The following is a 27,041-nucleotide window of genomic DNA, read 5'->3' as shown; positions in this document are numbered from 1 at the left end:
GCGACTTTTGATGCAGTTTGAGTTAAATCACTCCTTAACTTGGTTTATCTTTGTTTTCACCGTCACAAACGGAAATACCTATGACGCAGTTTTTTTTTACCTGACGGGAGGGTTTCTGGTGGACCAATCACAGCGCTTGCGGTCCGCGTAGAACTGACGCGATGTTAAAAATTTTGCGAGGTGCGCGTCAGGCTACGCACAGGCTACGGATAGCCTACGCCGTAGAACCTACGCATGACTATAAATCGCCCTTTACTGTTGATTGGCTACAAGTGTGTTTTGGTACTCGGCCCGACTGAAAATCATGCACCCCGCCTTTAAAAGAGATGTAAATTAAACATATTCAGAATATGTGCAGAATATTTAGAATCATCAAACTCTTTATGATGGTCAATTCTAACTAGAGATGCACCGATACAATTTTCTGTGCCAGTACTGATATTTGATTACCTAGAATGACATCTACCTCTACGATAGTTTTGCTTTTCACTCCTTGTTTCAAATTATGATGTCGTGAAATCCTAGAAATGTGGAGCGTACGAATTGCAATACTGTTGTCATTGTCACCCAATTAAAAATAATCACACTGTATGAGTTCTGATGCATTTTACGCCCCTTTTAATTTCCAGAATATAGCCATTTGAATAATCGGCTGATATCGGATAGTGGGGAAAATGCTGATACTGATTATGGGCAGATATATCTGTGCATTCCTATTTCTAAAACTGGTGTTATTTCAGATCTGTCAGTGGTCCACTGTTTAAGGTACGCGTTTTTCGATTGTGCACTTGACCATCAATATATAAATGGTTAGTATGTGTTTTGACCCTTACCACAGGCACGCATCATTGAGTTCATGTGTATCTCTCTGTTGTTAGTAACCTCCTCTTTGTCATCTAAAAATCTTCAGTCTGAATCCTTTGTCAATGAAGCATCCATGGATGAACTCCTCGCATTGTAAATCAGACACAGCCTAACTCTCTCTCTCTCTGCCTGTCTCTCTTTGTGTTCCAGTGGGCACCCCATATTACATGTCTCCCGAGCGGATACACGAAAACGGATATAACTTCAAATCTGACATCTGGTCGCTAGGCTGCCTGCTCTATGAGGTAAAGTATAAAAAGCAATCCCATCACCCCCCCCCAATCTTCAGCACTGTTCCTCTTCTTTTGTGAGACGCAATCAGACACCCCGACTTCAACCACGCAGCCCGTCGTGAAAATTACAGCATGGGTTTGTAGTCGGAGGTAAATGTTTCCTGCATAGGAAACCTGGAGTGTGTCGCAAAGCCGACGGGGAAATTCGCTTGACGTTTACATGTGTTTTAGATAACATGCGCTACTCGCAATCCAAAATGATACTGACTGCTTCGATGAGCCTTTAATAACGTACACTTCCCGAAGACACAGTGCACTTAGATCCAATACGATCCTAACGTTTCTCAGTCTAAATTTAAAATGAAGTTTGCTTATTTGGTCCTACTTTCACCTAAACCCCTTACTTTACTAGGTTACCCGTAATCTTAAATGAATAGTCTACTCATTTTCAATATTAAAATATGTTATTACCTTAACTAAGAAGAGTTGATACATCCCTCTATCATCTGTGTGCGTGCACGTAAGCGCTGGAGCGCGCTGCGACGCTTCGATAGCATTTAGCTTAGCCCCATTCATTCAATGGTACCAATCAGAGATAAAGTTAGAAGTGACCAAACACATCAACGTTTTTCCTATTTAAGACGAGTAGTTATACGAGCAAGTTTGGTGGTACAAAATAAAGCGTAGCGCTTTTAAAAGAGGAACTATATTTTATGGCGTAATAGCACTTTTGGGAGTACTTCGACTCGCCTGAAAAGTCCGCTCCCCTTCTCACTCTCATAATGGGAGAGGGAGGGTGTTACTGCGCCGAGTCGAAGTACTCCCAAAAGTGCTATTACGCCATAAAATATAGTTCCTCTTTTAAATCCACTTAGAAAAGCGCTACGTTTTATTTTGTACCACCAAACTTGCTCGTATAACTACTCGTCTTAAATAGGAAAAACGTTGATGTGTTTGGTCACTTCTAACTTTATCTCTGAGTGGTACCATTGAATGAATGGGGCTAAGCTAAATGCTATCGAAGCGTCGCAGCGCGCTCCAGCGCTTACGTGCACGCACACAGATGATAGAGGGATGTATCAACAATTCTTAGTTAAGGTAATAACATATTTTAATATTGAAAATGAGTAGACTATTCCTTTAACCTTTAGGTTCTTGCGTAACAACGATCTTAACAACGAAAGCATTTTCATGCTTTAACCCGAAACGAGGGCCACCTGGAATCGTCCGCAGCAATCTGTAAATGACACAATGCTTAAACCCACGGGACGTGCTTGCTACCAAAAACTGGTGTATAAACACACACGCGTGCAGGCACAGATTCACACTCACGCTGTGCGGAAATAGACACATTGTTAGTCCAGCACTCGTTCTATCCCATGAATCCCCCTGAGTGTTTTTTCCTTTTTTTTTGGCGAGGGGGGCAGCTTACCAGTAGCTACACCTCCCACAGTGCCTGGGGCTGAAAAACAACCATCTGAGTTCACCGCTGCTTGGAGACAGTGTTTCTTGGCACTAATTAGTCTCCCATAATGCACCAGGCCCATCAGTGTGATCAGGCCGCCCTGCTTAGCAGTGGCCACGGGTCAGCCAAGTGTGGGGAGAAGGCAAACGGGGAACAGTTGTGATCTCTTAAGCTTCTGTCGAAGCCAGGCCCGGCCTCGGCCTCGAACAGATCTCTGCTGTCGCCCTGTGGTACACGAAGACTTTCATCTTGTCTCGCTGCCAGCGGGTCACGTGACCTGTGGGGGGTGGCTGGGAAGGTGATGAATTGACATCTGTTTGAGTGACAGATCTGATAATCGGCAAACCCGCCGGCGGTTGGTGTGATGTTGCAACCCGGAGGAAAAATTCGTTGCTCAGAAACCTTTCTTTATTAGCTTGGGATACTTAATGAAGTTCTCAGGTTTTTTTTCCACATTTTAGCATCAACTTCGTCTTAGATGTCTTTTTAAATGAGACAGTTGATTTATATTACAGCAGTGGTTCTGGGGTTGCCAAATAATGCTGGGGGGCCCTATAGTTGTATAAAATACATTAATTTATCAAAAATTCAACACCTCAGAAAAATATTGCTGCATAGCTCTACATTGTATAATTACATATGTTTTGTTTAATTTAAATTTTAAATTTGAGATGTTTTATGTCATGAATTGACATAATCCTTTTTGCAAAGGGGTGGGCACGTGCTATAAAATAAATAGTGGCAGCATATCTTAGATAATTCTGTTAAATTTATTACAAAAATTATTTAAAATTCACATTAAAATCTCTAAATTGCAGAATTTGGCTTTACTCCCAAAGTCAAATCAGAATTAGCTAATGACTTAAGATATAGATATGTGTGTGTATAAAGATTGCACGTTTCATAATTTATTTCGTTGTCGGACAGTCGAAAGCTAGCTGCAATGCTCCACCGCACACTCTTGACATCTTGCATTGATCTCCATTGATCTATTTTGCGCGAAAGGTCTATAGGTGTGCATGTAATTCCTTTATTCTGAGAGCATGAATCTTTTAGTCGATCTGTTGTGGGGGTCACGGGGCCTCGATTGAAAATCATCAATACCTGTGCATTCTTCTCCATCTGCATCTGCCATTCCGTTTGATGCCCACACTCTCGGTTGGAGCTCATCTGGTCAGCTGATGGGGCCGCCCGCCTCGCGATGAAGCGCAGGGGTGCGGGACAAGGCCAGAGACGGGGTTGGATCCCAAACGGCCCTCGCGGCAGACGGGACACACGCTCTCCGCGTGCATCTCTCAATAAGACCGCACTGTATAACGTGGTCCATCTGCATTATTGACGGCTCTCTACACCGTAGAGGAAATGTGTGGTTGTGTTTTAAACTGAGGGTCTTGTTTACGTGTTGGGTAAGATTTTGGTTATTCAGCAGAGCTGTAGCAAGTAAATTTAAATTACTGAAATTTTATAGTAAGTTTAATGTTGTTCACTAAAAACTTTCTTAGTAATTTCGTAGCCTGCGAGTCGAGGAAAATGCAGTAGACATCTGTGATTATGAATACTTTACCAGGGCTTGACAACATCAATCATCCACTGCAATTCGTTTAGCTGACTTTTCATTTTTATAGCTAGGTAATAGCGATATATTTAGTATAGCTCAATAATAGAGAGTTGGGTTACACTTTATTTTAAGGCGTCACTGTTACATTGTAATTATATATTTAAGTACCAAGTAATAATCATCAACAACATGTACTTACTGTAGGGTTAGGGTTAGGAATAGTTGCATGTAATTACGCATAATTAACTGTTATTACTATAATAATTACATGTAACATGTGTAACAAAGACGCCGTAAAATAAAGTGTTACCAAGAGTTGCATTAGCAGCACAAAAGGTCATGGATTCGAACACACATACTGATAAAATGTATACTGTAGGAAGCTTTGGATAAAAGTGTCTGTCAAATGCATAAATATTAATGAATTGCATCAGGAAGTAGTGTTTAGTAAATTTGCCACCTAGTAGACATATTTGAATACGAAGCAATATTAAATTTCCAACTACCAGACACAGGGACACTTCACTATTTAAATTTTGACTCTTCTGTAGTTACATCATGTACTAAGATCGACGGACAATTAAAAGTTCATATTTTTTTCTAGGCAAATATGGCCAGGAACTATACTCTCATTCTGGCATAATAATCAAAGACTTTGCTGCCGTAAGTAATGATATTACGCAGCAGCCGAAGATAGTCCCCTGCTATTGAAAGTAACAAAGGGGACTATTTTCGGGCACTGCGTAATATAATTGCGCATCCTGCAGCCATGTTACGGCAGCAAAGTCCTTGATTATTACGGCAGAATGAGAGTATAGTTCCTAGCCATATCTGCCTAGAAAATCACAACTTTTAATTTTCCGTCAGTCTTGGTACACTATGTAACTACAGAAAAGTCGATTTTTAAATAGGAAAAATATCGAAACGCTTCGGTAATTTTAGCGCGATGCTAATGGTCTAATCAGATAGATTATGCTAAGCTATGCTAAAAGTGGTACCGGCAAACCCGGAGAACAGCTGAATGGATTCCAAAACCGTAAAAATCAAATATTTAACTCCAAGGGAGCAGTGTTAATTTCGTTGATGAAGACGATGACGAAAAATATTCGTCAACGAACCTTTTTCACAGACGAAAACTGAATAAAAACTAAATAACAGTCAGATATGATGACGAAGACTGTAACGAAATATAACTGACACTTTAGTCAACAAATAAAAATAAGACGACAATGTTAGGGAGGGACGAATGGAGAAGAGATCCAATCAGAGCTACTCATTTTGCGGGACAAGTTGTGAAGAAATCCAATCAAAGCGAATCGTTGAGGGTAGGTTGATTTATGCAGGCAGCAGAGGCATTTTAAAAACCCGCGACAAAGTTCGTTTTCACAACAGGTTGTTTACATTATACTTAGTTTTACAGTCTTAGTTACCCAGCTTTGGCTGATGTCAGTTGACTTCGCTCGTTAGCAACACGCTAACGTTTTGAGGTACACCCGGTCTGAAGACATGTCTCATTGACAACAAAAATGTCAGAGCTAACGTCTAATCTGGTCACGCTTAAAATATTACAACAAGACTGCCTGTAAAGACGACTCATCCAGAAATACATGCGAAGGTAAGCATACACGCTAAGGTTATTTTATCAGATAAACCACCGTGTTTTCGCTAAACTTGGAATAACAGAAACTAAAGGAATACACGTCTGAACTGTATTGATTGCATTGGATTGTCTGAATTAATACTGAGTATAAATATTCAGTGTCCTCAAATTGAATGAAATGTGTAAAGTTACTATTATAGTAGATGTTGTGCCGTTACATGACTGGACAAAGTGCGTGCGTGTCTGTCTGTTGTGCTCTCGTGTGTCTGTGTGTGCATGTCATTCAAAGAAAATGCATATCTTTTTCTGGGACCATGTATATTTTTTTGGTAGAGCGAGTCTTATGCTTATTTTATGTGAGATTATCTTTTGTGAGAAAGCCAGGGTCAGTGTTTTTGACATTAAAGGAATAGTCTACTCATTTTCAATATTAAAATATGTTATTACCTTAACTAAGAATTGTTGATACATCCCTCTATCATCTGTGTGCGTGCACGTAAGCGCTGGAGTGTGCTGCGACGCTTCGATAGCATTTAGCTTAGCCCCATTCATTCAATGGTACCATTTAGAGATAAAGTTAGAAGTGACCAAACACATCAACGTTTTTCCTATTTAAGACGAGTAGTTATACGAGCAAGTTTGGTGGTACAAAATAAAACGTAGCGCTTTTCTAAGCGGATTTAAAAGAGGAACTATATTTTATGGCGTAATAGCACTTTTGGGAGTACTTTGACTTGCCTGAAAAGTCCGCTCCCCTTCTCACTCTCATAATGGGAGAGGGAGGGTGTTACTGCGCCGAGTCGAAGTACTCCCAAAAGTGCTATTACGCCATAAAATATAGTTCCTCTTTTAAATCCGCTTAGAAAAGCGCTACGTTTTATTTTATAACTACTCGTCTTAAATAGGAAAAACGTTGATGTGTTTGGTCACTTCTAACTTTATCTCTAAATGGTACAATTGAATGAATGGGGCTAAGCTAAATGCTATCGAAGCGTCGCAGCACGCTCCAGCGCTTACGTGCACGCACACAGATGATAGAGGGATGTATCAACAATTCTTAGTTAAGGTAATAACATATTTTAATATTGAAAATGAGTAGACTATTCCTTTAAGAAAAAAATAAAATGCGTGTTTTTTACAACAACCATTAAATCTGTGTCTGTATTGCATATTCAAACCTTACCATTCCATAACAGACTGAGGATACTTCCAATGACTAAAAAACTTAAGACTAGATTAAGACTAAAACTAAAAGATTTCAGATGACTAAAATAAGACTAAAACTAAATTGTGTGTTATCCAAAAGATTAAGACTAAATCAGAATTTGCTGCCAAAATTAACACTGCAAGGAAGCTAAAAATGAGCATTTAAAAAAAAGTGGTGTCCCTTTAAGAAGATTTTTTTGTAGGTCTATTAGTCTACTAATCTCGCGCTAGGACAGTCGGTTTTGGTGTTAAGTTTTATGGCGCTGAAAATGAAAGGGTCGTCTCGGGTGACCCAAATGGCCCTCACGGTGTCCTCACCGTTTCCTCTCCGCCATGTCTCTAGTCTCTATTAAAGACAGACAGAGTTCATATTGGTGGATCTCTGTGCTCTTGGTCTGGCCTGGCCTTTTGAAGTCCTCCTAAACCCCTTCTTAATAGCCGTTCTTGAAGGTGTTTCGGATTTATGTCTGCATAAATAAGAGGCAGAGACCGTTGCATCTGCCTTCATCACAAAAACACGATGCCTGGCTTCCTGCTCAACGTTTTACAATTAAAACCGTGAAGTCACAGTCGCCGTTTACGACCATGTGTTTCGAGTATAGCCGACGACGCTGGGAGATGAGAAGCGAATCGGCTCTGTGATAGATTAACACGAGAGCTAAAAGTAAACAGATTAGCATGCATCACAAGGCGTTGCATTTTTGATACGTGCCGCAAATGATATTCTGTCATGAAAAAAGAATGCTTAGTGTACAGTGTGAGAGATAAGATTTTTTATATATTTAATTTGTGCAGGTTTTTTCATCCCGCACCTGAATAGCAAGCATCCTTCCAGACGTTTGAGCTGATTCAACTCGCTTATTCAAATATAGATTACCTAGTATACCTTGGTGTTTTCTCACTACGCATCTCAGATTTTAATTTGATAGCTTAGTGAATTAATTCGGCCCAGACGTGTACAGCTGCGGAATACTCATGTTCTTTAAAGACGCTGCGTACGGGAACGCCGGAGTCTCCGAAGGACTCTTAACATTCCGACGAGCTACCTCGCCCGTGTTTTGCTAATGATGCATAAAACCGAGGAGCGTCTGCACACTCATTCAGCAAATTTACAAACATAACACGCGTCTGAAACTTTTCGGAGTTTCGATTCACAGAGAGGCGATTTTGTCTTTTTTGTTGTTGTTGAAGAGAAAAACCCAGCTTAATCATCACTGTCTGTGTGAATCTCTCTCTGTGTGTGTGTTTTTGTCTCGGGTATGTGTGTGTGCCAGTTGTCACGCTTAGAATATGGATTCATATTTAATTGTGTTCCCTCCTTTTGCCTGCGCCTCCATTTGATTAATATATCATTAAAGAAGAGTGCAAGAAAGATGAGTGAGATGAAATAATGATGGTTCTCTTGCGCTTGAACACCAGACGCCCTCTATCCCGACTCCTGAGAGTTACGCAGGACCTCTGTTATAAATTACCATGCAAAGAGTTTGACGAAGAAGAAAGCTCAATAATAATTACGCTAATAGATAGCTCTTCTCTACGGATTGAGACCTTCAGGCCTGACGTGATTGAATACAGTTTTTGCTTCGCAAGCTTGCGTATGAATTGCATTCTTAGAGAATCGTTTTTAGGTTTGGCTTTTCAACTACCGTCATAGTGGAGTGACAACTCCAAGAGTGAGCTATTAATAATCCAACATGGATATTTGAACATATGTGGCCTTGTGTGAGAAATCCAGGCTAAAGTCTCATAATCTAATGATACATCAAAGTTCACATTGATTTCAATTTTTGACATGAGCTTACTCAGGCAGTATTAAAGATATCAAGGTTATATTTTTACATACAGTACTGTGCAAACGTCTTAGGCCCACCAGCAAACTTGTTGTTTTAGAAGTTTTAACTCTTTCACCGCCAGCATTTTTTTTAAAAAGTTGCCAGCCAGCGCCAGCGTTTTTCATGATTTTCACAAAAGTTTTAATGCCTTCCAGAAAATGTTTTTCTTCAAATATATAAACATACAATATACCAAATGAAAGAACAGACCCTCTGCTTTCAAACAAATAAAACTGTTTTATCCTACCTTCAGTAGTTCTTTTATAATCAGCTTTTGAATATGGGTAGGTTTCTGCAAAAACACCACATTTTGAGCAAAAAGCAAAGATAATTCCATTTTTGTGACGGACTTTTCATTGAGATCGCAACAGACACGGACATGGAGCAGCTTGCCATAGGGCAATACTTCCGGTTTTAAAAAGTTGCGGAAGGTTATTATCCACCTAGTGGATAATAGCGGTATTGCGGAAAGACGGAAATACTCGTCATTGGCGGGGAAGCGTTTTCTCTTGATTGACGAGATAAGTCGTCAATGGCGGGGAAAGAGTTAATGTCCATCTATTATTGTTTATCTATTTTATTAAGATACAAACAGAAAATACAGGAAATATGTAAAAAAACATTTTTTTAAACTAAATGTTTTCTTTAGGCATCGTCTGTGTTTAGTGTGACCTCCCTTGGCACTAAACACATCTTGAGCGTTTTTGAGCAGAATGAAGTAAAAATACTAATTTATTTAAAATTAGAAATTAGGATTTAACCTCTATGAAAAGCACCCCCACGCTGGCCCAAACCAAAATTTATTTAAGATAAAAATTAAAAAAGTTAGAGAGGCTGAAATACATTGTAATAAATTTGCATAACATCTAATTTAATACTAAAAATCTTAATGATAAATATGTGTGTGAAACCTAGAAATGCAATGATGCCAAAGCCACAAGTCTGAAGAAGTTATGTTTTACGTTTGAGGTCAATAGGCCCAAAAATGAGCTTCTTGCAGGCTAGTGCCTTTTCTAGGTGCCAAATTTAACAGCGTGTCAGATCTACGCGGACCGCAAGCGCTGTGATTGGTCCACCAGAACCTCTCCCATCAGGTAAAAAAAACTGCGTCATGGGTATTTCCGTTTGCGACGGTGAAAACAAAGAATGGCTAAGTTGAGGAGTGATTTAACTCAAACTGCAACAAAAGTCGCTGTTTATTTACTTCCATCATTGCTGGTCTTTTCAAATTATACACAAGAAGTTGCTGTTTCTTCTTCGTTTGTGGCTTAACTTGCAAAGCTTCTTCTTCTTTGGCGTTCGCGGTGCTACTGTGGTTACACGCGTGGTTACTGCCTACCAGCGGCCTGCGCGCGTGTTTGCACGATGACGCAAAAGTATAAATGAAAACCGACGCGGAACCTACGCCGTCGCGGCTACGCCGTAGGACCTACGCATGACTATAACGAGCCCTTTAGTTTACATGCATACACGTTCGTTCTTATTATTATTTATCCTTATGTTAGCGTATAAAATTCCGTTTCCACACCAGGAAATTAAACGTCACACAAAGATCGTTGGATTCGTTATCTAATTGGCTACACGTTCTGGCTATCAGTATTTTTCATGAAGTCATTGGAGGAACAAGCGAGCCAGATGGCATCACAATATTTTACAGCGCTGTTTGGATATTATGTATTATACTCCCGCCTACTTTTTAAAACAAAGTTTGAACGCGGGTTTGAACGCGAATGTAATCTCATATATAGTGTTACGACGTACATAATCCTCAGATTGTATATTATATTCTATAACAAGACGTTCATGCGAAATCTGATGTAAACAATGGACTATATATCTATATTTCACGGATTATACGCATTTGTGGACAAAAATGGTCATTGGATGTATTTTATAAGACGGTTTTAAAGAGTTATTCACACATCTGAAACAGACTGGATTCGATTCGCGATCGTTATATCAACACAAAGATAAGGAGTCCCGTTTATATTTTGCATGTTGTCATCTGGACTTCTTTAACAAAATACTACATTTATGATGCTAGAGCATTTGTATTTAGACCTTTTAAACGATGTATAGTAATGTTAATATTATTCATGTTTGTAGACAGTAGGCTATATAGATATTGTTAGCAGCATAAAAAATAAACTGACGTCATCCCGCACCCGAGCTAGTGCGTGTCGAGAGGTTAATTTTATTTAGGTTTAAGAGATCCTGCAGTTTCCTGCTATTGCTCAAGTGGAAGGGGAGTTTACCCTAAACACTTTAAACTTCAGTTTACATTTTTATACAGTTTTAAATACTACATACACATTTCCTGTATTTTTTGGATGTATTCTATTAAAGAGACCGAGAAACAATTATATATGATCACTATAACATTGCAAAAACAACAAATATAATTGTGGCATGGTGGCCTAAGACTTTTTTCCATACTGTATGTAAATCACAAAAAATGACTTTAGGGTTTTCACAGACAGGGTCACATGTACATGTGTGATGTCCCCTCGCTTCTGTGTTTGTATACTAGTGTGGAGTACGTTTCTGGTCTAACACATACAATACATACATCTAGTAGCAAGCCATAGCTGTGCGCTACTGTGTTTTTCCTTCCTGTCTGGGCGACAATACGTGTTTACGACGACTTAGTCGTTTTCTGTGGCTGCATGCGTAAGTGATTGCTACGGGTGTCTGTGTCAGCGCACTTATGTGTTTGTGGTCGAGATTCTGTTTAAGTATGTTCCCCCTGAGCTCCCATGTCTGTGTGTGCGTTTTTCTTTTGTGTGTGCATGCGAGTGTGTAAACGCGCGTGTCTTTTGCCACCGTTGCACCGGTAGTCGGAGCCCCGCAGACAGACAGCAGGCCAGCGTGGTGCTGGGTGGACTCCTCTGGAATACCAATGAGGAGAGCTGCTGGGCTCCGGGGGTCAGGGAGCAAGTCAATCATCTTGCCCATCGCCTGGGCGCCCCGAATCAAATTAGCCTGAAAAATTCAGGGGCCGGGAGCACGGGGCGAGCAGCTGTCAGGGCCAAGAGCGCCCAGGCACTAATGAACCAGATGAATAGTGCAAAAACTCCAAAATAAAAACAGGACAGTTGACATTTTTCATATGTCAGAAGCAGAAGATGCATGAAAATATGGTGGTCCTTGTTTAACCCTTTGCTGGCTACAGATGCCTCCCACCCCTGACCCCCCTCTGCGGCCCTACACACACACACACACACACACACACACACACACACACACACATATAAACCAGACAGCCCATTCCTCCTCCATCCACAGGTACATGAGACATAAACAATCAAAGCCACAGTTACATTTGCATTTTGCTAAGTGGCTTGCTATGGTAGTGCGTCACAATTATCCCGGGAAGTCTTCGCAAGAGCAACGGCACGCTGCAGAGACAGATGTTGCCATGAAACTACACTATAGATATCATTTTGGTAAAGAAACAAAGAACTTCCCATCATTGTTGAGCTTTGATTTTTCCCCCATTGTGAGTATGTGAAAGGGCAGCTAAAATACACGTACAAAAAGCAGTCTGACCGAACCATACTTGTCCATGGCATCCATTACTGTCACACACACACACATGCTTCCCATCATTTTTACAAATGGAGGGATTATGAATATGAAGTCAGTTTTATATTGCTTTATCATAATCCTATAACATTATCAAAGCATCACTTTCAAGACTGAATGGGAAGACTTAGTGTCCAGTTGGATCCATCTTCATATTCGAACCCAGGGAACAAACTTGATGATGAAAAAATTTATAAATCCTTACACTGCAAAAAAATGATTTTCAAGAAAAAAAAATCGTAGTATTTTTGTCTTGTTTTCAGTAAAAATATCTAAAAATCCTTAAATTAAGATGCTTTTTCTTGATGAGCAAAACGACCCAAGAAAATAAGTCTAGTTTTTAGACCAAAAATATCAAATTTAAGTGATTTTGTGCATAAAACAAGCAAAAAAATCTACCAATGGGGTAAGCAATTTTTTCTTGAATTTTTCTTGAATTTTAATGTTTAAGAAAAATGTTCAAGATGTTTTGCTTGTTTTGTGCACAAAATCACTTAATTTTGATATTTTTAGTCTAAAAACTAGACTTATTTTCTTGGGTCGTTTTGCTTATCAAGAATAAGCATCTTGATTTAAGAATTTTTAGATATTTTTACTGAAAACAAGACAAAAATACTAAGCAAGAAAGTCATTTTTTCCAGTGTGTAAGTCACTCTGTATAAAAGTGTCTGCCAAATGCAAAAATGTAAATATAAATGTACCCCCATGATTAATGTCCCAATGTGTGACGTTGAGGATATGTTGCTCTGAAATGCTGAAACATCATAGTCCCTTTTAAAGCTTAGTTGTTCGTTTTTTGTTGTTTCGCTTTCTTGAGACAGGACATCCATCATTTTTCTTTGCACTTGCTGTCGTGGCCAATTTTTTTGTTGTCGCAAGTGAATCAGCCCAGATTCAGGAATCTAATTGAGATGGTGAATGTGACTAAGTATTGTGAGGACATGGATGGTTTCAGATGGTTTCCAGCATCAACACACTGACAAGTCTTAGCAAATCTAGCATATTTTCAGTTGCAGAATGCTTGCTTGTCCATCGACCTCCTGTGTGTGCTATATTGCGCAATTTTTGTTTCTAGTTAATGGCCTTTTTTGCAAATAAAAGTCCCCCTGTGGTGAAAATGAAGTTTCTATTGTTGTTTATATGACTGTGGTGTTTCACAAACCATATGAAAATTCATGAGTATTTATAAAATTTGTGTTTTTCCCGAGGTTTGAAATCACCTTGTTTTCCTTTACAAACACGTAACCAATCACATCAACACAGTTGAACGTAAATCTCTTTTCTTGGACTACAACAAACACACGGATTGTAGGCAACAGTTTACGTACGGGGATTGCTGATATAGAAAAATCGACATTATCATTATTCCCCCCGCTTGGGACTCAGCCTGTAAGAGCCTTTTTACACCTGGTCACTTCATGTGTTTTCTCTGATCGGATTGCTATCTGATTTGTTAAAACTGTTCCATTTACATTTGCCCAAATAAATGCGTCTTGGCAAAACGGATATGAATCCGATCTTTTACCCCCGCCCAAAATGCAAATACACTATTTATTAATCCACCTTAAAGAACTTAATATGACGTTTATGCAACAATAGGCAGTCCTTACTGTATGTTGTTACAGTAGAGTGACAGCGCGGTGATTTAATGCAGGTCCGTGATGGGAAAAGCATTCACAAAACTCTATCTTAAAGTTTTATTTCTTTGTTTAATATCATTTGAGTTTGTCATTAGACTCTTACTGATTCTAGGAAGCTTTTTTACCCGCTGTCGTCGCTCCATAAAGCAACGAGCGTGACGTCTTTGTTTGCCTTTTTGACGGCTAACTTCTGGATGACGTGCTTACGTTTGGGAGGAGTTATGCGCTGAAAGATGCAGTTTCATCAACCAGATGTATTTACACTTGTCCAGTTTCATCTGAAATGCGTCCCAGACCACCTCCTGATGTGGTTTGAGCGATCGGATTTAAATCCGTCTCGAAAAGGTTTCGGAGGGCATTTACACCTCCCCTAAGTTAACTCCAGTTAGCATTGCATTGTGCGCGAATCTTTCAAACATGGTAAGGAGTGCCACATTTCTGGCTGACATTCAGGCCAATCACAACATACAGATTAGCTGGCCAATCAGGGACACAGAGCTTTTCAAATCGATGAGTTTTGTATAAATCCATGCGTTTCAGGAAGACAGTATATCTGGAGGTACAAAAATGTACGGTATGTGAAAAATAATTTTGAACCATGCAAACACATTGTATTATACCAAATACACAAAAAACGTTGTGTTTTAGCAATGAAGTAGGTGCCATTTAACTAATACAATTATTGACTACAAGGGGGACTGAAGCATCTTCGTCTGGAGCTGATTGTACAATAAAGCTTTTTTGTACAGATGTACACGTGTGTCACACATATGCTGTTTACTGTTACTGTGCGACTCCCACAATGAGCATCATGCATTTAAGATGCCCCATCAATTTAAAAATAACTTAAAAAAAACCCTTCAAAACGGCAGTGCTCATTTCTATTTTATTGCTTATTAGGGGTGTTTGAATTCTCTTACAGTTGTAAAATGCTGTTTCTGACCTCGATTGAAAGTCATTGTGTACATTGTTAATGCAAATCATTGTGTGTTAGAATTAAAGACATAACTTTTAAACCGTTTTCATGAGAGAAACGAATACAATTTCTAAACCAGCATAACCTTTCCAATTCTACCTATTTTTAAGATAACAAGATCCATTTCTAAAGTGCCTCTCACATTTCTTTTCTTCACACGTAGATGGCTGCCTTGCAGAGTCCGTTCTACGGGGACAAAATGAACCTGTACTCGCTGTGTAAAAAGATTGAGCAGTGTGACTACCCTCCACTACCATCTGACCATTACTCTGAAGAGGTATGTTTCAAACTCAAGATTTCCAAAAGCTTTCTCACTCTTCGCCATCTTCAGCGTTTCATTCTTGCAAAACACACACCCGCATACTAAACTTCTCTTTGTCCTTTACTAGATTGATTCACTCAAAAATATAAATTCTGTAACCGTTACCATTTATCTTCTATTTCTTCCAAATCAGTATGATTTTCTCTGAACATGTTCAGTTGCAAAACATTAAAGCTGCCCTTTTCCATTCAATAAAATAATCACACACTGTCAAAATCATAGATGCCATACGACAGACTGTATTAAATTTAAGTTGTTTCTATTATGCATGCACTCTTTCAAATCATCACAGTCACAAAAAAACAACAACATAAGAAACATATGGTTTGGAATGACAAGAAAGGGGACAGAATTTTCTTTTTGGGTGAATTCCTGCTAGTTGCATGTCCTCACCAGGCTTCTTAAACTCTTTAACCAGCAAAACCTTCTTGGCTGGCTGGTTGATGGTGGACAACAGTGTTCGGGACACGTCAAAGTTGCAGTTAAACTACAATAAAGCTGCTCTTTAGTTAAGCAAAAGATATTTTAAATATGATTAGATTTTCAAAATGTGTGAGACCACAAACATGATAAAAAAATCGACGATTTGACAAGTTTGTTTGACAGCACACCATGCGCCATCTGAATAACTTCACAAACAACGGGAGTCTCAAGGGTGTCGCACACCGGACACCATGAATCTAAAAACAGAATACATTATTTTCTATGAGGTTACGCACACCGGCGGCGCCTGCTGGCAGCTGTCCGCTATGGCTCAGGACGCTGCTCAAATCTTTGTCGCGCCACTCACATAGTTTAACATTAAATAACATCATATTTGTCTCAAATCATTAGCGATTAACATTGGCTGCTAACGTATATTTTGAATTTTGAAGTAGACGCTATCTGACTAAGCTCGCGCTATTTAATGTGTACGATACCTTCGAGTTGTCCTAGACGTGACGTGGCACGGCGCTTCACGTTTGGTGTGCGACCCCCTTCAGCTAAGAACACAGGAGATCTCGCGATTTCTCTCTCGGCTAAACGCGACTTTACAGTAAACAAACATGGCGAACAATGGGCATAAAGAGATGGCATTAATACAATAGACTGCTTTTTTACATTTCCAATGGCCATCTCCCTTTGGACTGTGCCTGCTGTGCCATGTAGTTGTTATGGTTTCTTTTATAAGCTCGCTTTCTGATTGGGTTTCGTTTCGTTTTACGTGATAATCTACAGCGTGTGTGTACGTTAGTCCTCGGGGTTTACCCTACACAACAAGATTTCTGATTTGCGATCCTAACGACCCTGATGTGCTTCCTAACAGATCCAGACGCTCTTAACGCACCGTGCACCACAGGAAAATCTGATTAGATAATCAGTGCAACTATGAAGACGATCGGGACTTTACCTTTGATTGTCGTAAGGGGTACAATTTCAGCCCGATTATCTTGTGGTGTGTAACCGGCTTTAGCTACACTACATCTTACAAATCAAAGTTGTAACTACATTAAAGCTATTAAAGTCACAATGAAATTGAAAAAAAAAAAAATTGAATATTTTTTTTACAAATGACTTATCTGTGAGCTTCAATATTATTTTTTTAATTTATGTGTCCTCATAATCTTAAATCAAAAACGCAAATCTCCTCATCTTCTCGAAACGATCTCTTCTTACTCTCTTTACTGCTTTTTGCAAAAGATCGCAGCGATTAGAAAATAGCAACATAACGCAACTTCCAACCTAGGCATTGGGCCGGTTACCGGTGTCAAGGTATACCGCGGTTTTAAAGGTGCAGTGTGTAAAGTTTAGCTGCATCTAGTGGTAAGGTTGCGAATTGCAACCAACGGCTTAGTTCACAGCTCACCCTTTGCTTTTAGAGAAGCTACGGTAGCTGCCACCGGACAAACATGTCATCGTCGGAGACAACTTGGTAAATAATAGTTCATTAAGGGGTCTGTAGAAAAATGGCAGCACAAAATGGCGACTTCCATGTAAGGGGACCCTCTATGTATGTAGATAAAAACATCTCATTCTAAGGTAATAAACACATAACGGTTCATTATGAAAGGTCTTTATACACCCCAGATAATATAGTTTTGTATATTATTTTGCATTTCTGTCAAGAGATCCTGATAAAAATTACACACTGCACCTTTAAAGAGTCAAGGTGTCAAAACCACTAAAATTTTATGTGATACCGTTTTCAAGGTATAAGCTGTGTTTACACAAAATTAAAGGCGGAGTCCATGATGTTTGAAAGCCAATGTTGATATTTGAAATCACCTAAACAAACACGCCCCTACCCCAATAGAATCTGGACCTTCTGTTGATAGACCCACCCCACACATACGCAACCCGGCATTTGATTTGATTTGATTGGCTATTAGTGTGTTTTGGTAGTCGGCCCGTCGTCTTTTCCAAACCGTTTTTCAAACATCGTGGACTCCGCCTTTAAGTTAAATAATTAAGTTGATGTTTTTACATTTAATATTATTAATATTAATACATTTTAATTTTTATAGTTTTTTGAAAGAATATTATAATTTAAGGACTTATTTTTGCCTGGCATACATGCTGTATGTTGCTTAAAAAATAAAATGTATTTTTTTCCAGTTGAAAAATAGTTTGTATATGCAGACATTTGAAAATAACACATTTTAGTGCAATACTGCAACACCGTGAAACCGTGGTATTTTTGCTTAAGGTTATCATACCGCCAAAATCTCATACCGGCCCATGCGTACTTCCAACAATCTAATAAATTCTCTAAAAAGTCCAGCTCTACCTTTTTAATTTCAAAAGCCGATATATGTTACTACTGGGATAATAAGGCAATTGCTACTTCCATATGTAAAGTTATAAAATAATGTAAATATAATATTTCAATAAGCACAAAAATACTGTAACATAACATGCTGTTAGTTAGTAACTCCCCAACACATGTAGCACAGCTATACCAGTCCATCATCCAGACCAGCAATAACCAGCATGTGAATTTTCACCACGGCAACTAAAGGCCGTCTGTTTCCGTAACGTCCCATCACTCTGATGTCAGCTAGAGGAGGACCCTCTGAAATCATCCGATAGATCCGGCAAGATCCAACCAAAGCTGCCATTATTATTATTATTTACAAGCCCAGCACAACTCATCCTCCATTCACTAGTTCCTTGAGCTTCCCACCGACCTGCCTCCCTCCCTGTCTGCGTGTAAACAATGCACCTGAAGGCGAAAGGGAAAAAACTGTCAGCCGTTCATCTTTGGAGTGTCATTTACCGTCTCCTTGCATCTCACCTGACAGGCAGCCCCCTTTCAAAAACGCGACCGCATTTCTCTCTCACAAGAGCATGAATATTTTACATATCTGCATTATTTCTAACCCCGCCCCCTCCCTCCAACACCACCACCACCACCACCCCTCATTTCTTCTTCACTAATTCTCAGACTATGCCTGCATTTGCATTTCACATGCCGGGCTGATTAGGAGACGCCGCGCCATGCAACAGCAGCCAGGGCCCGGCAAGAGAGAGGCGGTTGCCATGGCGATCCGACACGGGGGCATCTTCTTTCCTTCCGCTTTTTCCTTAATGATGCTTCTGGTTGTCTGGGCTGGGTTTGTTTCTAAGTGTAGCTGCACCCCTCTCAATCCTGCTCCTGCTCCGGTGCGACTTAAGGGGACTGCGCTTGTGTGTGCTTGTTTTCCTTTTTCTGCATGTCGAATGTTTGTTGCCGAGAATTAACAAACATTCGCAGGGCCAGAGGGCATCTTGCTGGAAGATACATTGCTTCCAGCTTATCCCTCGGCTGTTGGAAGAAACTCTCCGCACGATGAGTTCTGAGACGCTTGCCATTTTACTTTGTCAGTCAACTTGTTCGTCTTATTTAACCTAGCAGGGCTGCACAATTGGGCCTAAAACAAATCACTTTTGATTATTTTGCCAAAAATTTTGATATGTGGGATATATGATAAAAGCAAAAAACAAGAAAAATGCAATTATGCTGAAACTGCTTTCATGTTTAACAGCATATGTAAAAATGACAAATAAGTAAGTGATGTCTTTTGTTTCCATGTTTGATTCATATTGTGATGCCAGAAAGAAAAGAGATTCGGGTGATCATATTAGAATTATTTGAAGAGTTTGGTTCCAAAACCTCAAAACATGTTTAATTTTATGTTATCACGTTTTTATTGTTTAATTGTGCTACTTAGCTGCATTTTGATTGTTATTAATCAAAAAATGTGATTTTTGAAAATTTAAGTTATTGTGTTTTATAAGCAAACTCTTTATTTAGACTACATCAACTTTAATAAAATTAAAAACAATTAAAAGAATGACTCTTATTCAAGACTGTCAAGACTTTATTTGGCCAAAAATAATTTTCCTTTTTTAATCATGATTACAAAATTCAAATATTCATACAAATTGGGTGACATTCTGTAAATGCACTGTAAAAAAAATATTTTTTTTGTTCATCTTAAAAAGTAAGTTACCTGGTTGCCTTAAAAATTTGAGTAAATTCAACTTTAAAATATTAGTTACCTAAAAAAATTTTTTTTTAAATTGTTGTCAGCTAATATTTTTAAGTCAAATTAACTTCTTTAATTAAATTTTAATGCAACCACACTGTAAAAAAATGTCAAATAATATATGAAGAGTTTGGTTCAAAAACGCAATAAATCTATTTTGACTAATTTGGGTAAAAACGTGTTTTCTATACCAAGAAAGTGACAAGATGAAAAACACAATTTTCTGTTGCAAACTTTCACATAGCATCTTTGGGTTATAATAACATAAAAAATTTTAATCCATAATTTGATTTTCAAAGATTTATTATAAAAACGGATTATTTTTTCCGCAAAGTGCAATAAATCCATAACAAGTTTTTTTTCCCAAAATACTATAAATCCATTAAATCAATATATAAATGTGTCATTTAGTTGACTAGTGGTATACACTGATAAAAAAATTGTAATTGTAAAAAAATAATCAAAACTAGGGATGCACCGATACCACTCGTTTTAGGATTGAGTACGAGTACCGATATTTTTCCCTGGTACTCGCCGATACCGATGCTTGTTGTACTGTTTTTTTCATGTGGCAGTTTTCTAACAACAACAACACACTTAGACTAATGAACATATCAGCATCTTTATTTTTAACCACTTCAACTCATATTATTAAAACAAATCATTCTTATGTGCTTATCATCACAAATTTTCAATTTCACAGTGTCCAATAACCTCCAAAGGGCAAAACCAAGGACACAAAGCTGTCAAAGTGCTAAAGAAATCACAGACAAGACAATCAAATTTGTCATAAAGTACGTCACGTGAGGAATCAGTACATGAGCTTGGTATCGGGCCCGATACCGATACTGTTATCGGTATCAAAACCCTTACTTTGTCATATTAAGAACACTGTTATTGCTGCTGTCATCCGTAAGACGTCGTCGCTGAACTTTTTTGACAGCGATCAGCTGTAAAATGTTTTGGTCCTGTTCGATTTTCGTTGACTTCGAGTAAATAATGGAAAGTTTTGTTTCTTTGTTGATCACGAAGTACAAAGTAGATGAGCAAAACTAGGTTTTTGTGTGTATTCAACGTGCCACCATTGTTGTTTACAGTGTGTGGAATGGTGCGCTGTGATTGGTTAAGCGGATTTATTGCATTCTGCATAAACGGAGATGTGGCGTTTATCGCGTTTTGGGAAAAAAGTGAGAAATGATGACAGAATGACACGGCAGATATCGGATTTTGCGTAAAATTAAGAATTTACTTTTTATTACTGACCTGACACAATTCTGATTTTGGTGGTGATGACTAATAAATAAATGGCGTTTATCGTGTTTTGGAACCAAACTCTTAAAATTATTGTATGTTAATTTAACTTTACAAATTAAGTTAAACAATTGGAACCAAACTCTTAAAATTATTATGTGTTAATTTAACTTTACAAATTAAGTTAAACAATTTTTACTTTTTTTATCAGTTATGCCAACTTATAACAATCAAAATTTAAAGTAGTAGTTTGAATTGACTTGCAGAGTTGTTTTAACTTCCAAGTTGTTTTAACTTGCTACATTTTTTTTATTTTATTGAACCCAGTTCACAAAACTCTTAGCCGAGTATTTTCAGAAAACAGTAGTGCTCCTTCACTTTGAAGCATGCAACATATGCAGACCATATATTTATATAAATCGTGACCATCTGCGCTAAGCCATTCTGAGAACTTGCTTTTATAAGATTAATTGTGCAGCCCTACCCAGTGAAATAAATTAAACCTGAAATCTTAACTCTTTTATTTTTCTTCTCCCAAGCTGCGAAAACTGGTAGATATGTGCATCAACCCCGACCCAGAGAAAAGGCCAGACATCACCTACGTATACGGCATCGCCAAGCACATGCACGCCCTGACCATCGCAAACTGAGTCTGCCACCCACTTCTTCTTGCTCCTAATTCCGAAGGCATTCATCCGGCCCAGCCCTTCCCACAATTGTCATTTCATATGCTTGTTTCGCTCCAACATAACGCAAGTTGACTTTAAAGTACGAGCGAGGCATCGTATACATCACAATATTGTAAATACAGCACAAGGCCCTTGATTTATTATTAACAGAGGTATTTGGACAGTAGATGTAAATGAAATGCATGAGATGACCAAGAAGAATGGGGAAAATCAGCAGTGTTGTAAAATTTCATTTTTAAGATGTTGGTACAATGCAAAGATTGCGGTATGCATATATAGATAGTTATACCTCCTGTTTTTAACTTCTATCACCACATTAGCACACAATTAAATCAGATGTTTTTATCACCCCACCATTCCCCTTTGTAAAACTATATAAGACTAACTATATGGGCTAAATAAGTAGTCCATCTCTACTAAACCTATTCAGCGGACTTCAGATGTTCTGCTGGGTCGACTTGCAAAATATGCATTTACTCAAAGTATTCAAACTTGTTGGGAGATACATAGATTGTGCATTTAGTAGTTTTAATGTTTATCTTATGCGGCTTTCACATAGGACGCGTTGCGCTGCGCTATGGAACTCATTCATTTCAATGGCTTACGCCGCGCGAGGGCGGTTTGTTGTTGCGTCGAGCAAAGCACGGGCGCAGCGTGCGCAGCTTGCACTCACGCCGCGGTCAAAGTTCAAAATAGTTTAACTTTTGCTCTGCGCTCTGTGACGATTACCCGTGCAGCCAATAGAAACGGGACGTCCAAAGAAAATGGACGAAGAGCTTATAAACGGGTCTGGCCAGCAGAGCACAAGCGTCACACCGCTTCCAATGTGAAAGCCGCATTACCCCCCACTGCCCCTCTCACACATGTATATATTTATTGCAATGCATCCTGGGACTGTTTCCTTAAAAAAAAACACCAATGAAATACAGACCTTTTTACTTCTCACTCCATTGATTTGTACTTTTTGTACATAATCTATCAAATAAGTGCACTATAAAGAATTGATACTACCGTTTATCACGACTAGTAAAATAATACAGTGCATATTCAATACGTATATCATCACAATGCATCCGGCGAATTCTTCCCACGTCAGCACCTCGGTGGCTGCTACTTGAACTTCAATAAATGATTAATGCAAAGGTCTTGCATACAATGCAGAAACTTATAAATATTCACATATCCTCCGTGCCTTCAGATTTTCGAGAGTGCCTTGTTTTTCTGCACAAAAGGAAAGCCTTTCATCTTGTAAACCAAATAGTTTGATTTTACGAAATACGAAAGTGTTTCTCCAACTACATAATTCAATGGGTTTACAAGTGTCGTCGCAATACCTGTACGTTTACAAACAGCGATCACATGAACGCAATGCAATGTATGTCTTCTTGGCCTTGTACAATTCTGCTCTGTTCACTTTTTGAAAACATTTTGACCTCTTCCAGACTGTAATCTGTGTGCTCTTGTACGGCTTGTGATCGTCGGCAGACTCGGTCTAATATAGGTTACACAAGCGTATGAAGTTATACTATACAGACAGCAGCTATTATGCGGCACCTTTTGATCATGCAGTATGATTTGCTGTGATGTACCAAATATAAAATGGTATTTGTTTTAAAACTTTAGTCGAGAGCATTAGTGTTTACTTTTTTTTTATTGTATTTTGCAATAATCACATGCATAACGTTTTGTTACCACGATAACAGATTATGCTTGTTGCCGGAAAGACAATAGTATGTGAGAGTACTTAAGGATCATTTGTTTAAGTCGTGGCGATGAAGATCGTTCTGCGTGTGCCTCTAATATGGTTGTTTTGAGGATTGTACGGCACACGAATCGGACACTGACTGTCTACCAGACTATTCGTTCTCTGCTTTCACCCGTATCATTTGGATGGTGAAGGAAAGGCAACTTTTATTTATTTGTTTTTTTTGACCGATGTTTAACATTCAAGATGCACATTCATACTTTACATGCTAATTGAAATGAAAAAAATTAAAGAAATACTATGTTAACCTTTTTCACTCTGGTCTTTTTGATGTTTTAAATTGTTTGTATATACTTTTTTTGCACCATTTTGTGATAAAATGAACATAACATAAGTATGTTTTTAAGTGACCTTTGACTCGAAAATGTTAATTCTGTCATCTTTTACTAACTCGTAAGGCTTTAAAATATAGTAATGAAAGTGAATGGGGACCGAGTCTGTCAGTTACTAAAATGAAAACAAAAATGATTATTAAAGTGTTTTTATATTTTGATTTGTCTTTTGTCTTACATTCCAAATCATTCTTACAGTTTTAATAGATCGACTGATACATCGAGGAGACCCAACTTAAACAATATATGATGTGATATATAGACCACTTAGGACCCCATTCGTCATTCACTTTCATTATATACTTTATATATAAGGCGTAAGGTAACCAGGCTCTTCTACATAATAAAGACATACAGGTTGTACATCTTTCTATTAGCACATGCCAATCAATTCCCTAAAGCCCCGCCCACTCCTATTTGTTAGTGTGTTTATTTGTGTCTTAAACAACTGGCTTCAATAATCTCCGAGCTTTATTAGTTGGCATGTTGCATTGTGTCGCGCTCATGCCCCAGGGTCTCCGTCCGGCTTATTCCCACTAGGAGAAAGATCAGCACGGCAACTATTTTCCTGCATTCTAATGAATTCCTTGAGGAGCGAGGTTCAATTTCATCACTGGAAATTGCTCCCTTGAAACCGCCAGAAAACGAAAACAAACTAAAGTAAACATCACAATTGATATCAGGCATATTCTGCCTGTTTGCTTCCAAAAGTTGCAAGTAAAGACAATATCTGGGTTAACAATGACGTAAACATCACCTTAATGTTTGAAGTTTTTGACACATATAAATCTTTATTTTAATTTTAAGCATATAATATTCATTAAACTAAAACATTCAAGTTAAATTAACTTAAATTGATTAATACACGTGGAGCAGGTGTCTCCAACCTTTTTGTGGGCAAGGGCTACCACAACGTATAAAACAATCTGGAGGGCTACTTTTTGATTGTCTGCTCAAAACTTTGTTGATTTTATTTTACTTGTTTATGTTTTAGTATTGTTTAAAATTGTAGTGTATGGAAACCAACACTGTAAAAAAAATCCTTAGAAATTACAGTGTTATTGCAGCTGGGTTGCCGGTAACTTACCGTAGATTTAAATTTATGTTATTTACTGGGAAGAGTTTGTTCAAGCTTAAATATATTTTACATATTAACAAGTCTTTATCTTTACAGAATAAAACTATACAATAACAGCCTCATGCAAAGCATTCTGGGAACCAGAAATCATCATCAACCTTTTCTGGTTTTTGCTTCAAGATTTTGTTTCCCAGAATGTTTTGCTTGATGCTGTTTTTTAGTTTTACTCTGTAAAGACAAAGACTTGTAAATGTTTATTGTTCATTAAACTTTAAACAAAATATTGCCAGTAAATAACATAAATTTAAATATACGGTAAGTTACCGGCAACCCAGCTGCAATAATACTGTAATTTCTACAGATTTTTTTTACAGTGTATAGTTTTATTCTGTAAAGATAAAGACTTGATAATATTTAAAATGTATTAAACTTTGAACAAACTCTTGCCAGTAAATAACATAAATTTAAATCTACAGTAAATTACCAGCAACCCAGCTGCAATAACATTGTAATTTCTATGGATTTTTTACAGCTAATATAAAAAAAATATGTAATACATAAATATTAGAATTGAGACTATTAATAAAATGTGCTTTGGGACTACTTTGGAGACCCTTGATGTAAAGAATACCTATAATGATTTATACCTGAATATTTTGATTTTTTTGCTTTTTCACAGAATAAGACCTAAATGTTTTTTATAAAATGTCATAGAGGTTTAATTTATAATGTTGTTTTGTTGCAAATTATAATTTTGTGAAGGCACTGTTCAGGTGATCAGTGAACCCTCTTCAGCACATTTTACATTTGACACAGTAATGCGTGTCAAAAAACGCAGTTTGTATGTGTTTCTGTGGAGAATCAAGTTTATTATGTTATAATACCTAACATTTATAAACCTAAAAGTTTTTTAATTATTTAAAAATAGAAAATGGAGATATGTCGGACAGAGTAATTGATATTACAAATTTTTTCAAGTTAAATCAACTTTAAAGTCAGAGCCGGTGGTATAGTGGGCAGTGCTCCGACATGTGGTGCTTTCGCACTTTCGGCGACCCGAGTTCAATTCCCGACTCGTGGTCATTTGCCGATCCCATACCCCTCTCTTCTCCCTGTACCTTCCTGTCCTCTCCTAAAAATTCACTGTTAAATAAAGGCAAAAAATAAAAATCAACTTTAAAAAAAGTTTATTGGACTTGTTTAATTATATAGGAATTACTAGAAATTTTAAGTTAAATGTATTCTTGTTTTAGTTCACATTACTTAATTTTATAAGGTCAACAATTTTCCTTTTTCTATTTTTTTTAAATAAATTCAACTTTACAGCACTCTAGAAATGGCTGGGTTATTTTTGACCCATAATGGGTAAATATTGAAGAGAGCACATGCTGGGTTAAAATGACCCCATGCTTGGTTAAAAATTACCCAATGTTGGGTTGTTTTATGCAACCATGGGGTATAATATGTGGCGGCTCGTGACTGCTCTTCCGAGGGGCGCAAATTCAAAGTATGTATTCGGAGTGGCATGTGTGTTGCTCGTGTTTTCAAAATATGTGTTTGTTGCGTTACGTAAATTATGTGCATCACGTGTTTTGTCAAAATAAGTGCCTGCTGCACACGCGTCAAAACCGTTTATGATAAAAGAAACGCTCACATTCACAAAATACAAGCAAGACACTCCCTTAACACTAAACTTTGATTACGCATGAGATTATGCGAGTATGTGGCAAACGAGAGCGTCTCTTTTATCATAAACCCTTTAGACGTGTCTGCAGCAGGCACTTATTTTGACAAGACACGTGACGCACATAGGATCACTTGACGTGCAGAACACACATTTTTAAATTACGAACGACACACGATGGGCTACATACATGTTGCGACAAACTTCACATCGAGCGCCTTCGAAATAAGAAGTCACCGTTCGCCACTGATAAGAGGTTTAATTTATAATCTTGTTTTGTTGTAATTGATAGCACAATACTGACAATGCGTGTCAAAAATGCAGTTTGTGTGTTTCTGCGAAGAATCAAGTTTATTGTGTTATAAATACCCACCATTTATTACACTAAAAGTAATCTAAATTATTTAAAAATCTGGAAATTTTTGAGCTCAGTTAACTTAGTGGAGATGTTGG

The 27,041-nt window shown here is 38.0% G+C and overlaps 1 protein-coding gene across 1 annotated transcript; it reads left to right on the top strand.

Moving 5' to 3' along the window:
* Nucleotides 1–959: 959 nt before the first annotated feature.
* LOC141363350 (serine/threonine-protein kinase Nek7-like) lies at nt 960–23,746 on the top strand. Its single transcript, XM_073865993.1, has 3 exons — nt 960–1,109; nt 15,123–15,236; nt 21,580–23,746. Exons 1-3 carry the CDS (start codon nt 1,032–1,034, stop codon nt 21,688–21,690), a joined length of 303 nt encoding a protein of 100 aa, XP_073722094.1. The 5' UTR covers nt 960–1,031; the 3' UTR covers nt 21,691–23,746.
* Nucleotides 23,747–27,041: the final 3,295 nt, after the last annotated feature.

The sequence above is a fragment of the Misgurnus anguillicaudatus genome, unplaced genomic scaffold (genome assembly GCF_027580225.2).
Source record: "Misgurnus anguillicaudatus unplaced genomic scaffold, ASM2758022v2 HiC_scaffold_34, whole genome shotgun sequence".
In the NCBI taxonomy this organism is placed as follows: domain Eukaryota; kingdom Metazoa; phylum Chordata; class Actinopteri; order Cypriniformes; family Cobitidae; genus Misgurnus; species Misgurnus anguillicaudatus.
This window is presented reverse-complemented; position numbering and strand designations above follow the sequence as displayed.

Coding starts and splice junctions, on each gene's coding strand:
- LOC141363350 (XM_073865993.1), top strand. CDS start 1,032: ATGTCTCCCGAGCGGATACACGAAAACGGATATAACTTCAAATCTGAC. Junction 1,110..15,122: donor TAGGCTGCCTGCTCTATGAG/GTAAAGTATAAA, acceptor CTTCACACGTAG/ATGGCTGCCTTGCAGAGTCC. Junction 15,237..21,579: donor CTGACCATTACTCTGAAGAG/GTATGTTTCAAA, acceptor TCTTCTCCCAAG/CTGCGAAAACTGGTAGATAT.